The sequence below is a fragment of the Nesoenas mayeri genome, assembly GCF_963082525.1.
Source record: "Nesoenas mayeri genome assembly, chromosome: 9".
In the NCBI taxonomy this organism is placed as follows: domain Eukaryota; kingdom Metazoa; phylum Chordata; class Aves; order Columbiformes; family Columbidae; genus Nesoenas; species Nesoenas mayeri.
The window spans coordinates 14,754,588-14,770,529 of NC_137557.1; the positions used below are offsets into that span (position 1 = coordinate 14,754,588).

At 35.8% G+C, this 15,942-nt stretch overlaps 1 protein-coding gene across 1 annotated transcript in view; it reads left to right on the top strand.

Annotated features, from left to right (window-relative positions):
• PLOD2 (procollagen-lysine,2-oxoglutarate 5-dioxygenase 2) overlaps positions 1–15,617 on the top strand; it is a 51,366-nt gene extending 35,749 nt beyond the window's left edge. Inside the window, 11 exon segments of the mRNA XM_080350035.1 lie at positions 339–460; positions 5,807–5,911; positions 7,144–7,269; positions 8,447–8,588; positions 9,780–9,842; positions 11,225–11,338; positions 11,743–11,808; positions 12,471–12,575; positions 13,468–13,614; positions 13,855–13,980; positions 15,078–15,617. Of these exon segments, the coding sequence (XP_080206161.1) occupies positions 339–460; positions 5,807–5,911; positions 7,144–7,269; positions 8,447–8,588; positions 9,780–9,842; positions 11,225–11,338; positions 11,743–11,808; positions 12,471–12,575; positions 13,468–13,614; positions 13,855–13,980; positions 15,078–15,233 (1,272 nt within the window). The 3' untranslated portion in view covers positions 15,234–15,617.
• The last annotated feature ends 325 nt before the right edge of the window (positions 15,618–15,942 follow it).

Here is a 15,942-nt window from a genome sequence, read left to right on the forward strand (position 1 = left end):
TCTGGGATGGTATAAAAACCGCCTATGTGCCACTGAGATTGTAGGATGGGTTTTGAAGATCATAAAAAAAAAATCTTGAAAAAATACCACATAAACAGTCTGTGAGTCTTGCATCATTATTCTGGATATACAGCTTCAATTGCTGATGTTGGATTCTTTTGCTAAAATTTTGGACAGAAGAGCTTGATTTTAATGACAGATATACTGGAATATCTTCAAATACTGTTTACCATCTGTTTGTTTAGGATAGAATACAATGTGTTCTTGGACACTATGTTTATGATTTCACAGCAACTTGTACTTTTAATTTACTATAAACAATGTTAACATGATTACAGGAGGTTTACCATGAAAAGCACATCAAGAAATTCTGGGAAAAAGCCAAGAACATGATCAGAAATATAAAAATTGTTGGACCTGAAGAAAATCTGAGTCAAGCAGAAGCCCGGAACATGGGAATGTAATTTCTAATTTATAAATCTGTTATAATGATGCATGCACTAACATGTTTTTCATCTTTTATGTATATTATTTTGCATCTTAAATACTAACAGCTTTACATCTTAAGATAAAAAAGTGGGAGCTTTTGTGGTAGAACAATCTCTAGATGTAAGATATGAACTATTGAGTATTTCCTGGTTTCTGTCTGATATAAAAAGCTGTTAGTCACTGTGAAAATATCTCTCTGGTTTAGACTACTCTGATAGTCTGTCATCTTGTCCTCTAATGAAAGTATAGACAATAGTAGGCTACAAAGAAAGTTGTCAGATTATTTTTATATTACGGTTAGGCCAAATGGGTGTATATTGAAACATGATGAACATAAAATGTAAAGTTTAAATACTTTTTTAAAGAATGCTGTTGAAATAAAATAGATTACATATTTCAGCAAACTATTGACGTTTGTGCAGAAAAATATATGTAGCAGTAATTATTAAAAAAAAGAAGGTAGAAACAGGTGCAAAAGTAAATGGAAATTCTAATTGCAGTCTATCTTCAAAAAATTTATTTGGTTTTAATTTGTATCTAAAACCTTTTCGAGCTAATTTATCAGAAAGGTATTTCATGGCATAGAAGCACCTCTTGGACTGGATATGCATTTAATATCTATACTTTTTTTGTCTTAGTCCACTATCGTTTAAGTAAAAATATGGTTAAAGCTGGAACTGGGCATACAGCTGACAGAATTGTATTTATTTCTGTGTTATAAAGAGACAGGAATATCCTTTCGAAGTGCTCTAGCAGGAGTTTCTGCTTTCAGGACAAAAACAGGGCTTGTAAAGGAACTGATTTTATCTCCTTGGTCTTGCCTTTTTTTTTTTTTTTAATGTTCTTCTTCTTCCCCATCTTACTAGCAATTCCAACTCTTTAGCTTTTTAACCTGGCACTTGCCAGGCCTAAATCTGAACCTTGAAGTATGTATTCCATCTCAGACCTGCCTGTAAAGGGCTCTCCTTAGTGGCTGCAGCTACCACAGAGTTTCTCATGGCTCTCCCAGTATTTCCATTAAAATACGGAGTTTTACAGACCAGGATCCAACCAACACTTTGCTGTGACCCATGAGCAGGTGTCATTCTCGCGTAATTCTTCTATTCTCTTTTCTCGCAGATCTTCCATGAGCGTCAGAAGCGAGAAATTATTTTCAAAAAGCCTTTTTTTTTTTTTTTTTAATATATTCAGAGGTTAAGAGCGTAGCATAGGCTGTTCATGGCATCCACTGGAAGAATGAGGAATTAATCCTGAGTCTCTGGGGTGTTCTTGGCAATTTGTTTGAATGGGGTTTTGTTGTGCCAAAGCCACTGGGAAGCTGATATTTGGCTGAGGTCCAAGCCTCGCCCATAGCCTTTCTAGGAAACACTGCAGATGTGCAGCAGTAGGGTAAGCAGCCATTCGCATGTTTACAAATCATTCTTTCTTTGTTTCTAATAGTCTCCAAAGCAGTTGTACAGTGTTTGCAAACTTTTTGAAGCACTGTATGTTACGTGTAACTGAGGTGGAATTTCTGGAGTCACCAGGTCCTCTTTGTTGTTATATAGACACCATATGGCAGAATTTTTAGAGTAAACAATTTCTATACTGTTACTAAATCTCACCAAAAGATCTTTAAACCTGTCAACCTTTTTGAACTTTGAGTGTTGCAGAAGAAAAACAACTTTCCCACCCATATCTGATTTCAGTAGCTTCCAAGTGTGGTAACTGTGGTAACAGTCTTAAGCCTGAGATGAAAAGCTAGACATTAGTGGTTTATCTGTTTTGTGGCTACACTTGTTTGCTTTTAGTCATGGGTGATAAGAGTTTCTTTATACTGTTGTGACTATCTGGCGAGGTGCAAAATGTAATCCTAAGTGGCAGGCAATGTCTCCCAGTCTTTCAATGAGTGCTGCAGACTTGTATCTGGGGCACCGTTTATTTCATAGGTCTGTCAAAAGGTGTGAGTGCTTACACCTTTGGGCTCACAGTCCACATTGGGAATTGTATTCTCAAACGATGAGTAGTATAAAAAATATATATTGAGTAATTGCAAATTCAAACTATGTCTAAAGAAAGTGTAACTCAATAGTAAAGAAATTGAGTAGACTGTATGTCTCACTGCTATAAACAACTCAGCCCTTGGAATACCTCAGTGGAAAGTTTGAAGAGCAGTGATGCTTTTCCTTTTCAGATGAGGTCACTGTTCCAGATGGGCTCAAGCAAAGTTAAGATAGTTCTGATTGCAAAATCCTGTAAACTGATCTGCTGAGATTGACTTCACACTTCCAACAAAAAATCTTGGCCTTTTACTAAAGCTTTTAAATTATTACACTGAAATGGCTTTAAGTTACGTACAAAAATATCACTTCCTTCTCAATATTTGGTCTTAGCTTATAAGCATGTGGAGTGTAAAACAGGCAGGTTGAAAGTTTTAGCCATGGGATTTAGATTAGGAAGTATATTGCTATACCTATGAGTATTGCCAGAAAGCACTTTCCACTTGTTCCTTGCTGTGACCTGGATACACATAATAAATAGTGTCACGTATAATCTGGGATTTCTACATCTGGAGAGGTTAGCATACGCTGTAAGAAAGTAATACTTTAAAGCATAAGAATATCCAAGATTACTTCTGTTTCCTTGGGAAAGCTACTTGACAGCACTGAAAGCCTGAAGAGAAGATGCATGAATTTCTTAAGAATAGGCTTGCTTTATTAATTTTGACAGAAACTTTTACTAATCTTTTTCTGTATATCTGAAACTGCAAGCATTTTGTGGAGGTTTTTATTACTCACCTTAAAGTGCAAAGGCAAAACTCATACTCACATTTGACATGGTGACTCGTATCTGGAAATGCAAGGAAAATTACACTTTAAATGTGAAGTTTTGACATTTGGTGATCCAGCCTTCACTGCTTTATAGAAAGGAATAGAGGGGAAAATGAATCAAAGTGCAGTCAGAATAGGAGCCTTGATTTTTTGCTTTGAGGCTGAAGTTAGAGGTTTCACATTGTAGGTGATTCGTGCTGCAGCTGAATTTCTAGACTATTTAAGGCAGTAAAGCTTTCAAAGTTCTCAACAGATTAATGAATGGCTGAGTATGACTTAGACCAAAATGTTTAATTAATTATTTTGTGTTTTGGATTACTCCGTGAATGGAGCACAGAAGACTTTTCAACACTAAACACATTGGACCTATTTTGGTGGAATTCTCTAGCTCTCAATTTAAAGGGGATTAAAGAAAAGTTGACGCACCATACATTTTGAGATTATGTAATCGATTTTTCCAGTCACGTTTGCCTACAACTAAATACAAATATGTTCTATTTGTTATTTATTTTTCACATTTTTGTAATTAAAAAACACTAATACCATTCATACTTTTGTTAGCACCGAAGTTTTTACTGCTTTTGGGGAGGTGCTGGCCAGTGTTGTGGCTGGAACCCTGGGTTGGCATTCAGTCTATTGGTCTGTCAGGTTTAGTTTCGTCGTTAACAGAACAAAGATAAAGGAGCTGAATATTTTTGGAAGAAATGTAATAGCTAATGTCAAGTGCAATATAAAAGTCAGGTTAATGATAAAGCTACGTGTGAATTGTGTTCCATACTTGTAAAGCTTTGAGCAGAATAGGCTAGTAATGGAAAATGCCATAAAGACTTAATTGCTGGTCTGTGTTATGACCAAAATAAAACCTACTGCTTTCAACTGGGGCAATTATGGAAGAAAGTGCTGGTTAAGGAATTGCTGTCATAAAAAAATCTTATATGTAAGGTAGAAGTCTGTCAGTGAAGGAGATGTCATTTAAAGCAAAACTAGAGATTGACCAAAGATTTAAACTATGAGTGTGTGTCCAAACAGAGTGACTGCAGCAGTAGTGGGAAGACCATTTTGGTCGTTTGGGTATTTTAAAAATTTGTCTCAAATCATTACTGCATCTTTAGTGGTTAAGTTTGATAATGAAAGATAGCTTAAATTTATGGAATAAAAAAAGCTCTGCCTTCTGCTGTGGTTCCAAAAAAGTCATAGGTCTAAAGTCCTTTGAGCAGAAAAAAGCTTGAACAAAAAGGTCCACAAGATGTTGATACGTAGTAATTCTTACAGGAGACGGGCTAAATGCTGATGAAGTGCTGTGTGGTGGTGGAGGGGAACAGAGGAGCTGGCATGCAGCCAGCAGCTGCCTTGGCTTGTCTGTACCCCCTCATATCTACTGTTTGTCAGATCTCCTGAAGTGACAGATCTTGTAGAAAACAGTTGCAAGCAATCAATTAATGTGGAACTTAAACAGTGTTTATAGACATTTTAAAGAAAGAAGGTAAAATATTTTTCTTCTTTCAAGCTTTTATGGTGGAAATAATGCAAGTTCTGTCAATAATACCAGGGAAAATAGACAAAATCAATAGCACCTGCATGATAGAAAGCTACTGCTTGTTCCACTTCCTCTAAAAGTATGTTTGATTGACTATCATCTCCTACTATTCTCTTGGCATAGGAAAGCTGAACTCACTGTACCAGATCTTAGCCTAGCATGTGTACTGTGCCAGAATTATACAAATGTGTATCTTTTATATTTTTAGTAGAATGTCTTCTGCTTGGTCAAAGCTTTCTGCTGAAGGTGTGGGAATCTATGCAAATAATAGAAATAGTATATGGGACAAATTCAGTTCCTTTTTCTGATTTCTATTCACTGCCTGTGCAATTGTTTTATATTTCACTTTAACAACTGTGTTGTTCTTATAAGTTACAAGAACACTAAGAGAAGGTCTCTTTATATTTTTTGTCTTATCCTCTCCATAAGGTTTCAATCACTATTCAGATCAGCAGATCACATCTGTAGCATCCTTGCCCAGACAGTGTTATAGCCACATGCAGTTACTTACTAGAGAAGCCTACTTAATAAGCTCATACTTCACTATTAAGTGACTGTACTGATATCCAGCTCTATAAATTAGTGGCATGATTTCCATACTCTCCCCCTGCCCTCCCACTGCCTTGTTTTCTCTTGGGGCAGTGCATAGTAGCTCTTACTGAACTTGGTAAAGGTTAGAAATCACTTAGTTTAGTAAAAGAAAAATATAAGGCATCTGATCCCTCGTTTTAAATCTTCTCTTAGTTCCTCACACTACTGTATTCCAAAAACACCTTTATTTTACTATACTACACTACACAGGGCTTTTAATGTAATGTATGAGTAGAGCACTTGGTTGTGGTTTTTTTGTTTGTTTGGGTTGGGTTTTTTGTTTGTTTATGTTTTATTTTGATTTTTATTTTCTTGGTTTTTTTTGTTTGTGACTCTTTTCTGGACATGTGTGAATTACCCTTGCTTTTTGTCTTTTTAGGGACCTTTGTCGCCAGGATAAAGCCTGTGAATATTACTTCAGCATAGATGCAGATGTTGTGCTGACAAACCCAAAAACTTTACGAATACTGATAGAACAGAACAGGTGTAGTATATCTCTTGATTTTACAGAATTTCCTCCAACTTGAAGGGATTTTCTGGGTCCCATACAGAAAAAATAAGATCTCATCTCTCCTTGCAGAGTTAGATCCTCTTTGTTTACCTGTGGTATTTGGTTGCCATAGTGCATAGTGGGCTTGGAGGCCAACAATTAACAAGGCATTTTGTTCCTGTCAAGCAACAATTCCTGGCGTGAATTTCAAATGCTTCAAAGTTCCTCTGAGGAGAATGGTATGGTGTAAGCAGGTTTTATGTAATGATTTAAGATTTCGCTGACTAATGATTTCAAAATTGGTTACACACAACAAAAAACCCCAATACAAAACCAAACAAAAACTCTAGAGTTTATGGTTCTAGTGTTGCAGTATTATTACTTTCTTTTAAGATCAGAGGTGCAATAAAATAGTGGAAAGGTATTGGAAATGAAGCAGCTACAATGACCAGTTTCTCCTTGTATTAATGCAATCTTTTAAGCTGTACAAAGCTGTGATTTCGTCAGCAACACCTTTCAGCAGACAGGGCTCACTGTGCACTTTCTCCTTCCAATTTGTGAATTTCCTTGTTGGGTAGGTAGGTGGTGTTTGCCTCATCATAGCAAATCTGCGAATCTCAGGTGTGTCACAGAAAGATAAGTTATCAATGTCTGTTTTGACCTACTAGTGAGAAGGGATGGAGCTTAAGTAAAGATGTGTCTGTCAGTCCTTTGCATTATATTCCTTGTAATTTTTACTGTTGTAGAAAGAGGCTAAAAGCCAGATACACTGGGTGGAAGAAAAAGAAGGTTTGCAAAATATATCTACCAGTAGGCACCCTCTGAAACAAAGTGCCATTTTATTCTTGTCAACTTAGATTTCCCCTTCTGACACTGTTAAGTTTTGGGCAAGCTAAGTCTCACTGTAGTGTGTGTTGTTTTTGTTTTGTTTTTTTGATGTCTTTGTGATGAGTTTTGTCATTATGCTATGGGCAGTATTTTTTTTTCTTGACTGAAAATCAAGCCACCTCTGATATATGAGTCTTTACTTCAGTTACATTGATGTTGTTTCTGGGCAGTGGTTACTTCAATGCTGTTTCTTCCACCTTAAGTTCAGAATAGCTGTTCCAAGGCTTGACAGTCATTGGTGTTTTAACTACACTGAAGTCCAAACTGAGGAAAGCTAGTATATTTTGACATATATGTGTAGCAGTTTATATTTTCTTATTCAATATGTCACTTCACAGAAAGATAATTGCTCCGCTTGTAACTCGTCATGGGAAGCTTTGGTCCAATTTCTGGGGTGCTTTGAGTCCAGATGGCTATTACGCTCGATCAGAAGATTATGTTGATATTGTCCAAGGGAACAGAATGTAAGTAACTGTAAATTAATTTTTGAAGTCAAGGCACCCAGTATGGTTATTAGAAACATATTCATGTGATCTTGTATTCCTGAATAGCCTAGGTTAGTTTTATTGTTCACCTTTTTCTATTTCATAGGAATGCGTTTGTTTTCCCCTGTTTGCAGTTTGAATAAAAAAACCAAAGTGTTTAACACGATGTGCTGGTATTAGTAATAGACATAGTCATTGCTAGTACCTGTCTGATTGTGTCTGGTTATAGCCGTGCGTAATGCAGAAAATGGTAAGACAAACAAACAGCAAACCCAAAACTCTATCCCAGGAGCCTCAGTCAAAAGAAATGATTGGTGCATTCATTAAATGACTTCTTCTCTTTGGGGCAAATATTTAATCAGCTGAGTGACTGTAATTTCTTCATGTGTTTCTTCTTGTATATTATGTCACATGTATCCCAATGAGCTCTTGAGAAGTATTTTTGTCACATAGCCTTTGGGGTTTCTCCTTCCCATAGGTGAATGTGATGTAAGTTATTCTAAGCTTGACTTTTCCATGTGGCGATGCCTTTTCATTGCCCTGAAAGAACAAAAAGGTCTTGAAACAGACTGACTGCTTGAATAGAACTGGCTCGTTTTCAGTTGCACTGAAAGACGTGCTCATGGTGCTGGGAGGGAGGAAAACTGCAGAGTGAGCATTGTCACAGTAATACTTCTCTGTTGATGTTGGCCCAAGTGACATGAATACGTGGCCTGCTGTGATCTGTGGGTGTTTGTGTGAGGAGGTCAGACCAGCAGTGTGAAGCCTCAGTGAAGTCTTTAAACTCACTTAAAACTCTGTTTTAGAATTTCTCCATCTGGTACTGTAGAATAATATTAGAAGGGTTTGACAGATTGTCTTAACTATGGAAACATGAAGTACGTTTGTAGTTATGACTCTTTAGAGAATTTGACCTTTCTATTTTTTTTAACAATACTTCATAAAAGATGAATTACTGCCTACGCCTACATTTGAGATGTCCACATTGTCCAGCTGTAAGTTTTTCAAATGTCTTGGAAACCTTTCAGCTTCATTTCTTTAAAACTTGCTTAGTCTTGTCAGCAAGTATGGAGATGCTGATTTGATACAATAGGCAACAAATTGGTTTTAAACTATTTGCCTTCTTTTTTTTTTTTTTTTTTTTTTTTTTTTACAGAGGAGTATGGAATATTCCTTATATGGCTAATATATACTTAATTAAAGGACAAACTCTTAGATCTGAGATGAAAGAAAAGAACTACTTTATGCGTGATAAGTTGGATCCTGATATGGCTCTCTGCAGGAATGCCAGGGAAATGGTAAGGTGTATCTATAACAGCTTGCTGTTAAGTACACACAGCCTTCTATGTCATGCTGCACGTGACTGCTTCATTTGATTGATCTTGGATATTTTATTTTTACTTCCGTTTCAAAGTACTGGCCAATTTTTGTGACATAGAGCATTTTAGATATATTTCTTTAAATTGTTGAGAACAGAAGTGTTTGCAAGGCACTGGTGTGCTGACTGCATGATGTTTTTTATTTAAATGCACTGAAAATTCCTCTTGAGGTTAAAATACCTTCCTTGTTGGTGCAACCTCAACAGGATGAAAGAGGGCTCAACTTCTGTACTGTCTGTGACTTCAAACTTATCGATGCATTTAGAGCATCTCTATTACGCATGTTTTTATACAGTGTGAAACTTCTAGCAGATGAAGTTGGAATATTTTGCAATTTTATATTTAGATACATATTTGAACTAATGATGGGCAGTGTTGATATAAAAAGCCTACGTGATTTATGAAATTGTATGTATGTTCTTAGGGAGCATGAGTTACTCATTGATTTTTCCAGATAGATTAAAACTGTATCAGAAACTTGTTACTTGCATTAAGCTGTAAGTAATGAGAGAAAAAGTATTTGTACTGTAAAAATATGAATATGTAAATCCACATTTCTACTGATATTTACACTAGTTTCAGCACAGAAACAAATAAAACCTAAACCAGACCTATTTCCAGACACTATAGCATTGAAAAATAATTTTGCTGAATTGAACAAGAAAAGTTGGCAAGTATTAATTTCTTTATTCCCTCATAACAAGGCATGATCTCCTTTGTACTGATTATTCAGAACATCCCCGTCCGATTCTCTTGTATTCAAACCTTCTCAGCTGAGTTATTGCAAACCTGTGCTTCCTTTGTGCTCGTTAAACTAATCTGACTGGCTCATCAGAAAATTGCTTTCTCTTCTCTTTCCCAGTCTATGCTGTAAGATGGTTGGGTCCATGCTTGTTTTCGTATTGCAGCAGATAAGAAGGGGCTGGTGGAAACAGCTTTGACATGTGTATTATGAGCTTTGCTTGGTGATGCATGTTGTCTGTGAAGGCATATCAGCTTTTGATCAAAGGCTGCTATTACCCTAATGTAACTGTTGAAACCTAATAGTAGTCAGAAAAAGAGAAAAATTATGTATCAGAAAACTGATGTAATGATTCTCCTTCATTTTAGAGTTTACAAAGGGAAAAAGACTCCCCTTCTTCGGAAACATTCCATATGCTCAGACCCCCAAAGGTGTTGCTTTATTTTTTTTAATTGATGAGTTATTAATACGTGCAGTATTATTCTACCACGGGAAGATACTTCTCCTCTGTCCACTTACTCTAATGAAGTACTGCTTTAGCTTTCTCTTCAGTCTTCTCAAGCTTCAAGTTTTGGCCAGGGACAGGTTCTTCATGACCAGCTCAAAATGTCTTAGAGAGGCTTGTCCTTTCCTCAGGGATGTTTCTCATGGATCTGGAGGTCCAGGTGTGCTGAAGCCTTTCTTTGTAGCTAAAACTGTTCCCGCAGTCCTAAGAAGGGGTACAGCTCTAGTCGCGAGCAGCTCTACCAGCTCTACCTTGGTGACCACATAGGGCTGTTGTGTAATCGGTGTCATTTTAAGCTGTTTTTCTTGACCCAGACCCTCCTTATTCTCCATGCTGCAGCTATTTTATGATTTGGTAAGTGCCCCAAACTGGGCACGTGTTTAACATAATAATCATCTTTCTAACAGTTTAACTCTTTTTCAGACAGAAACATAGACAGAAATACCAAAATATCTAAATAAGAGTGTCTTCTGCTGCTGCAAATCTGAACATCACAAACACTTTTGAAATGTGGTTTTAGTCTGAAAAACAGTAAACTTAGAAAAAGACCCCACAAAACCTAAGTTTCTCTAAAAGGAACTGTTTTCTGCTACTATTTCTAATTAAGAGAGTTTTGTTAATATCTTCTGTTAATAGCTTGACAATAAAGCTGTATCTTACCATATTGATATCTTGCACATGTTTTGCAATGTTTGCTTAGGCAAACATACTTCACAGTGCTCAGCTGTTTTGTACCATGATCTGAATATTACTTTATGCGGTATTTGCCACTATATTTTTATTTCAGGCTAATTCACCAGAGGACCATGTAGTGAATACTCTGAAATAAGTTTCTTGTTCTGACTTCCATTAGCTTGTCTATCGTTAGCTTATTCTTTCAATTTTTAATGAGAAACTAAACCCTAGATGCTGGTTTTCTTGGATGGGTATTTTCAGTTTGAAAACAGGTGCTTCCAGTGTGTCTGCTTAGGTTTTCTGGAAAACAAAACAACCAACTACTTTTCTGTTTTTCCTTTCTATAACTGCATGTGGGTTTGTGTTATGAACAGTATATGTTTTGGTTTAATATGTTTGGAAAATAAATTCAATCAAATACCTGTAAAGAAGGAATTATGAACACTGGTTGGTGATTAGAATTAACCATGCAAAATTTAAGGATTTTAAATGAATAGCACATGTATAGTATGTATGTACAAGCATGTGATATATTTTATGAAAGTACAGACATAAGCAAACAGGCTTTCTTAAAACATCATTTTTGCTAAGGTGCACAGTTTTGCTAATGCCATTTTTCTCTGCTTGGTATAGGGCGTTTTCATGTACATTACCAACAGACATGAATTTGGCAGACTTATTTCTACAGCCAATTACAATACCTCTCACTACAACAATGACCTCTGGCAGATATTTGAAAATCCTGTGGTATGTTTCTAATTATTGCTGAAACAGTTGTTTTATTTGAAAAAAAAAAATGGTAAAATTTATGTATTATAAAGGACTTGGGATTTAAAGACTTTACATGGAGAACATTTGTTATTATATGCTAAATACTGGTTGTGTACTAAAAGGTGTTTTCCGCCACCTGTTTAAGAAATGACAATATATCATATCAACAAGCCAACTGATGACCAGAGTAAGGAGTTAGACATATGATCTTGATGTAACAGGTTTCATGATTTTTGACATGATGAGAGCCAGTTCATTTATGGGTATAAGAAATTGTTTAATTGTTTCCATTGCTTTCAGTAGAGCAAATGGATAAATTATTTTTTGTCACTTATAAACTAATTTCTTCTGTTTTAATGTTTTAAAATCATGATTTTTAGGATTGGAAGGAAACCTATATAAATCCCAACTACTCAAAGATCTTCACTGATAATATAGTAGAACAGGTAAGTATAAGTAGTTTCCTTAAAATGTATGGGACTGCCTGATAATGAAGTGGCATACAGCAAGTATTTCCATGGAAATGCTCTTTGGCCTGTGGCTGAACAGCTATGTGATGATTTGAGTCAGAACTGAATCTTTGCCATTTTGAAAACTAGATGAGTCCAAAAAATAATTGCTAGATTGCTCAGAATAATGTCATCCAAGTAACTGCCTTCACCAAAATACAGATGTGTTTAGCTTAGTTATTTGAACTAGCTAGTACCACTAGCAGAAGGCTCAATAAAATTTCTATAGCAGATTGCTATGTTTCCTGGTATCTAGCAAAAGCAAGCTCTTCCACACACTTTCCTTGGGTGATGCCATCGTTTTTGCTGGGCCATGACTCACAAGATAGCTCATAGTTTTTGCTTCATTCTGTGAGAATGTGCTTGTGACTCTAACCCAAATGTAATATTTAAATGTATCTGAATTATGGCTCAGGTTAGAACAGCTGATATTCTTTAGTGACCAAGAAAAGTGAAGATGTCCTTTTTTAGCAGTTCAAAATAAGATAGATGTTAAAGCTTAACTCTACTGAAAGAGATGAATGGTTTGGTTTTGGTTTTGTGTGACTTTTTTTTGTTTGTTTTTGTTTGTTTGTTTTCTTTTTTTTTACCTTTTCTAGCCATGTCCAGATGTATTTTGGTTTCCCATATTTTCTGACACTGCCTGTGATGAATTGGTAGAAGAAATGGAACATTTTGGACAGTGGTCTGGTGGAAAACACCAAGTAAGTGTCAGCCTATATAAACATGACCTTGATGAGTGAGTAGCTTTTACCTTTATAATAATACGTCACAGCGTACTGCAACAAACAAACACTCCAACAATTGCCAGTGAACCAATACATCTGCTTCATGGTATAAAATACTTTTAGTCTACCACGTAGCTTGTTGTTCAGTAAATGTAGTGACATTCCTCAATGAACCTTGAACTAGCAAATTCAGACACGAACAGTGGTGTCGTTGCTGCAGTAATGGTCTGCTGGTTGTCCAAGCCTGATCTTGGATGATTGTTAATAAATGTTCAGAGAAGTTTTGCTCATTTACCTCTTAAGTACTAATTTGTCAGACTTTTCCACCTAAGCAGTTACCCACAAATGGTATGAGCTATTGCTCAAGGTATTCAGCAACTGCTGCTAAAATCGGAGGAACGTTTGTCGTATTCACAAACATGGTATCTCGGAAATGACATAAATTACAGTCATTATTTTACTGCAGAGAGGAACCTCCAAAAAGGATCTTAACATACTGTTATCTTCAAATTATTTCAATGTTTATTACCACATCAGGTTGAGGTCTGTACTCTCTTGATCTGGTATAACTTCAGTTGCCTCTGCATCTCAAAAAATAAAACCATTACTCCAGGAAGTGCTTATTGACAGGCAACACATCCAAGTATTGACTCACCTTTTAAAAAATTTCCAATTTTTGCTTATGGATAGCTCAGCATTTTTTCCACAGCACTTAGCTGTGAAACTACTGTACAGCAAGCTCACATGTGCCCACTAAAGCATTGTCTTGTTGCATTTTGTGATTCTGCACATTTCAAATAAATATTTGTGGAAGTACCAGAAGCATTCCATGTCCATATTTCAAAGCCATTTATGGTGTTTTCATTAGGACAGCCGTATTTCTGGAGGTTATGAAAATGTCCCAACTGATGATATTCATATGAAGCAAATTGGACTGGATAATGAATGGCTGCATTTCATCAGAGAGTTCATTGCACCGGTAACGCTGAAAGTGTTTGCTGGCTATTATACCAAGGTATGCGTTTAAAACTTTTGCAGATTGTTACTGCATGGCATGAGTAATTCTAAGTATTTTATTGAATACACACTTTTGTTTGATTGGGGACCTTATACATAATGTAGAAGTAGTTATAGATGAATGTTATTGAATTGTTTACTCATCTTTAAAAAAAAAAACAACCCACACAGAAAACAAGAGCCCTGTATGTGACTTGGAAGTTCACATGTTGATGTCTGACTGTATATTTTGTTTCAGGGGTTTGCTTTATTGAATTTTGTTGTAAAATATAGCCCTGACAGACAACGGTCGCTCAGACCTCATCATGACTCCTCTACATTCACAATCAACATCGCTCTCAACAAAGTAGGAGAGGACTTTCAAGTAAGTTGACAACTTACTGACTTAAAAAATGTTGTCCTTTGAGTGCCTAATATTATTTCCAAACTAGAGCCTAAATGGGTATACTTATACTTTATACTTAAAGACCATGTTGAAAAGGAAAAGATGTGGGTCACAAATTAGGATATATGATTCCTCGGTGGTTTTTGATAAGTACTAATTTTGCTCGATTGCAGGATCCAGAACTGTTGATGCAGTCAAGCTGAATTGGTCAAAATGGTTGCAGGTAGTGGGGGAGAAGGAGTTTAAAGAACAACTTTGGCGACATTAGCCATTTCACTTTTAGCATTTCTGAAATGCTTCATTTCTGTAGAGTGAAAACCAATTTTTCAAAATAATTTAAATAGTCCCAGGTTGTCTCAAATGGTTTATTTTCTTTACAATTTTTTTAAATGATCCTTTTTTAGATCAGCCACAGACTGAAAAATTTCAACTGTTGGTTTTGTTTTGTTTTGTTTGTTTTTTGAGATTGCTTTCTACTCTGATATTGATTCAAATGAAACAATCCCTAGAGTGCGGAGATAGGCAGGGCTTATGGCAGTTATATCCAGGTTTGACTAGTAGAGAACTTAACCTACTTGTTTATAAACCTGTATTATTCACAGTCCTACTTAACACCCATGAGTTTCCCAAACTTACTACTTTAGAAGACACACCTTCAGTGTCAAAGCAACAGCCATATCAATTTATTTAAGATGTGTTTAAATGCCATCCTGGATAGGGATGCAGTCCTGGAACAAAGCCTGCGAGCATGATTGGCTTCTCCCTGGTATCATCCACAGCAACATAAATGAAGATTTGTTTGTCAGAGTTGCTGCTTGAATGAGTTGCTATCTGGGGAATGCTAAAGCAAAGCAAGGGGAAATCTTTGATTACAATTGTAGGTCTGTTATGTATCGCTTTGAAGATGGTGTTGTTTAAATAACCTTGTTAGTAGGGATAGTAAAAAAAAAAAAAAAATATTGTTAGCAACCTAGTAATAATAGCATAATATTTTAAGTTGTGGAAAAATAAAAAGTAACTTAATTAAAATACAAGGTAAATGTTTGGGTGTTTGTTTGCCTTTGTTTTGGCTGCAGGGAGGTGGCTGTAAGTTTCTGAGATACAACTGCTCCATCGAGTCTCCCAGGAAAGGCTGGAGCTTCATGCACCCAGGAAGACTCACTCATTTACATGAAGGACTTCCTATCTTGAATGGCACTAGATACATTGCAGTATCATTTATCGATCCTTAATTTTTTTTTTCCCCCTCTTCAGCAACGTTTGATTCTTTATACAAACATTTATTTATAGATTTCTTCTGGAAGATGGTGATAAAAGAAACTTTAAGTTACTGTTCCTGGACATCAAAGTTACTTTGGGCTAAAAGAATGAAAAAAAAAAAAAAAAAAAGAAAATAAAAGAAAAGAAAATGTTGTAAAGTTGTTGAAGATATCTCAATATCTGCTCTGAGCCTTGAGTCACAAAGTAAACATGTCCTGCTTGTTTTTCCATTCTGCTGTCTAAAAAGAGTACCTAAGGAGGGAAAATGGAAAAACATTTTATAATTAATCCATTTATTGAAAAAAACCCGAACAACTCTTGATACAAAATTATCTATTTATTATGGTTTTCATTCCGTGAAGTGGCACAGTAAAGTTTTTGTGGTGCATATATGTGGTACCAACCCATTGAAAACCACAGCATAAAAACAAAATCAAGTTGATCTTGTATATGGCTGTTGGGTATAAGTAATAGTTCCATATGCTGGTATATACTAAAGGGAAAACATCTCAGTAGCCTGTTTTCTTAATTCATTTTCAATACTGAAATGTACACCTCTAGAAGAAAAATAAATTAATTGTGCAGATGGAACAAGGATGAAATAATTTAGCTAAAAGAAAATGGTTTATCATTTGTTTGAAGAACTCCTGTTGAAAATTTACTTTTCTTCACTAAGTGACC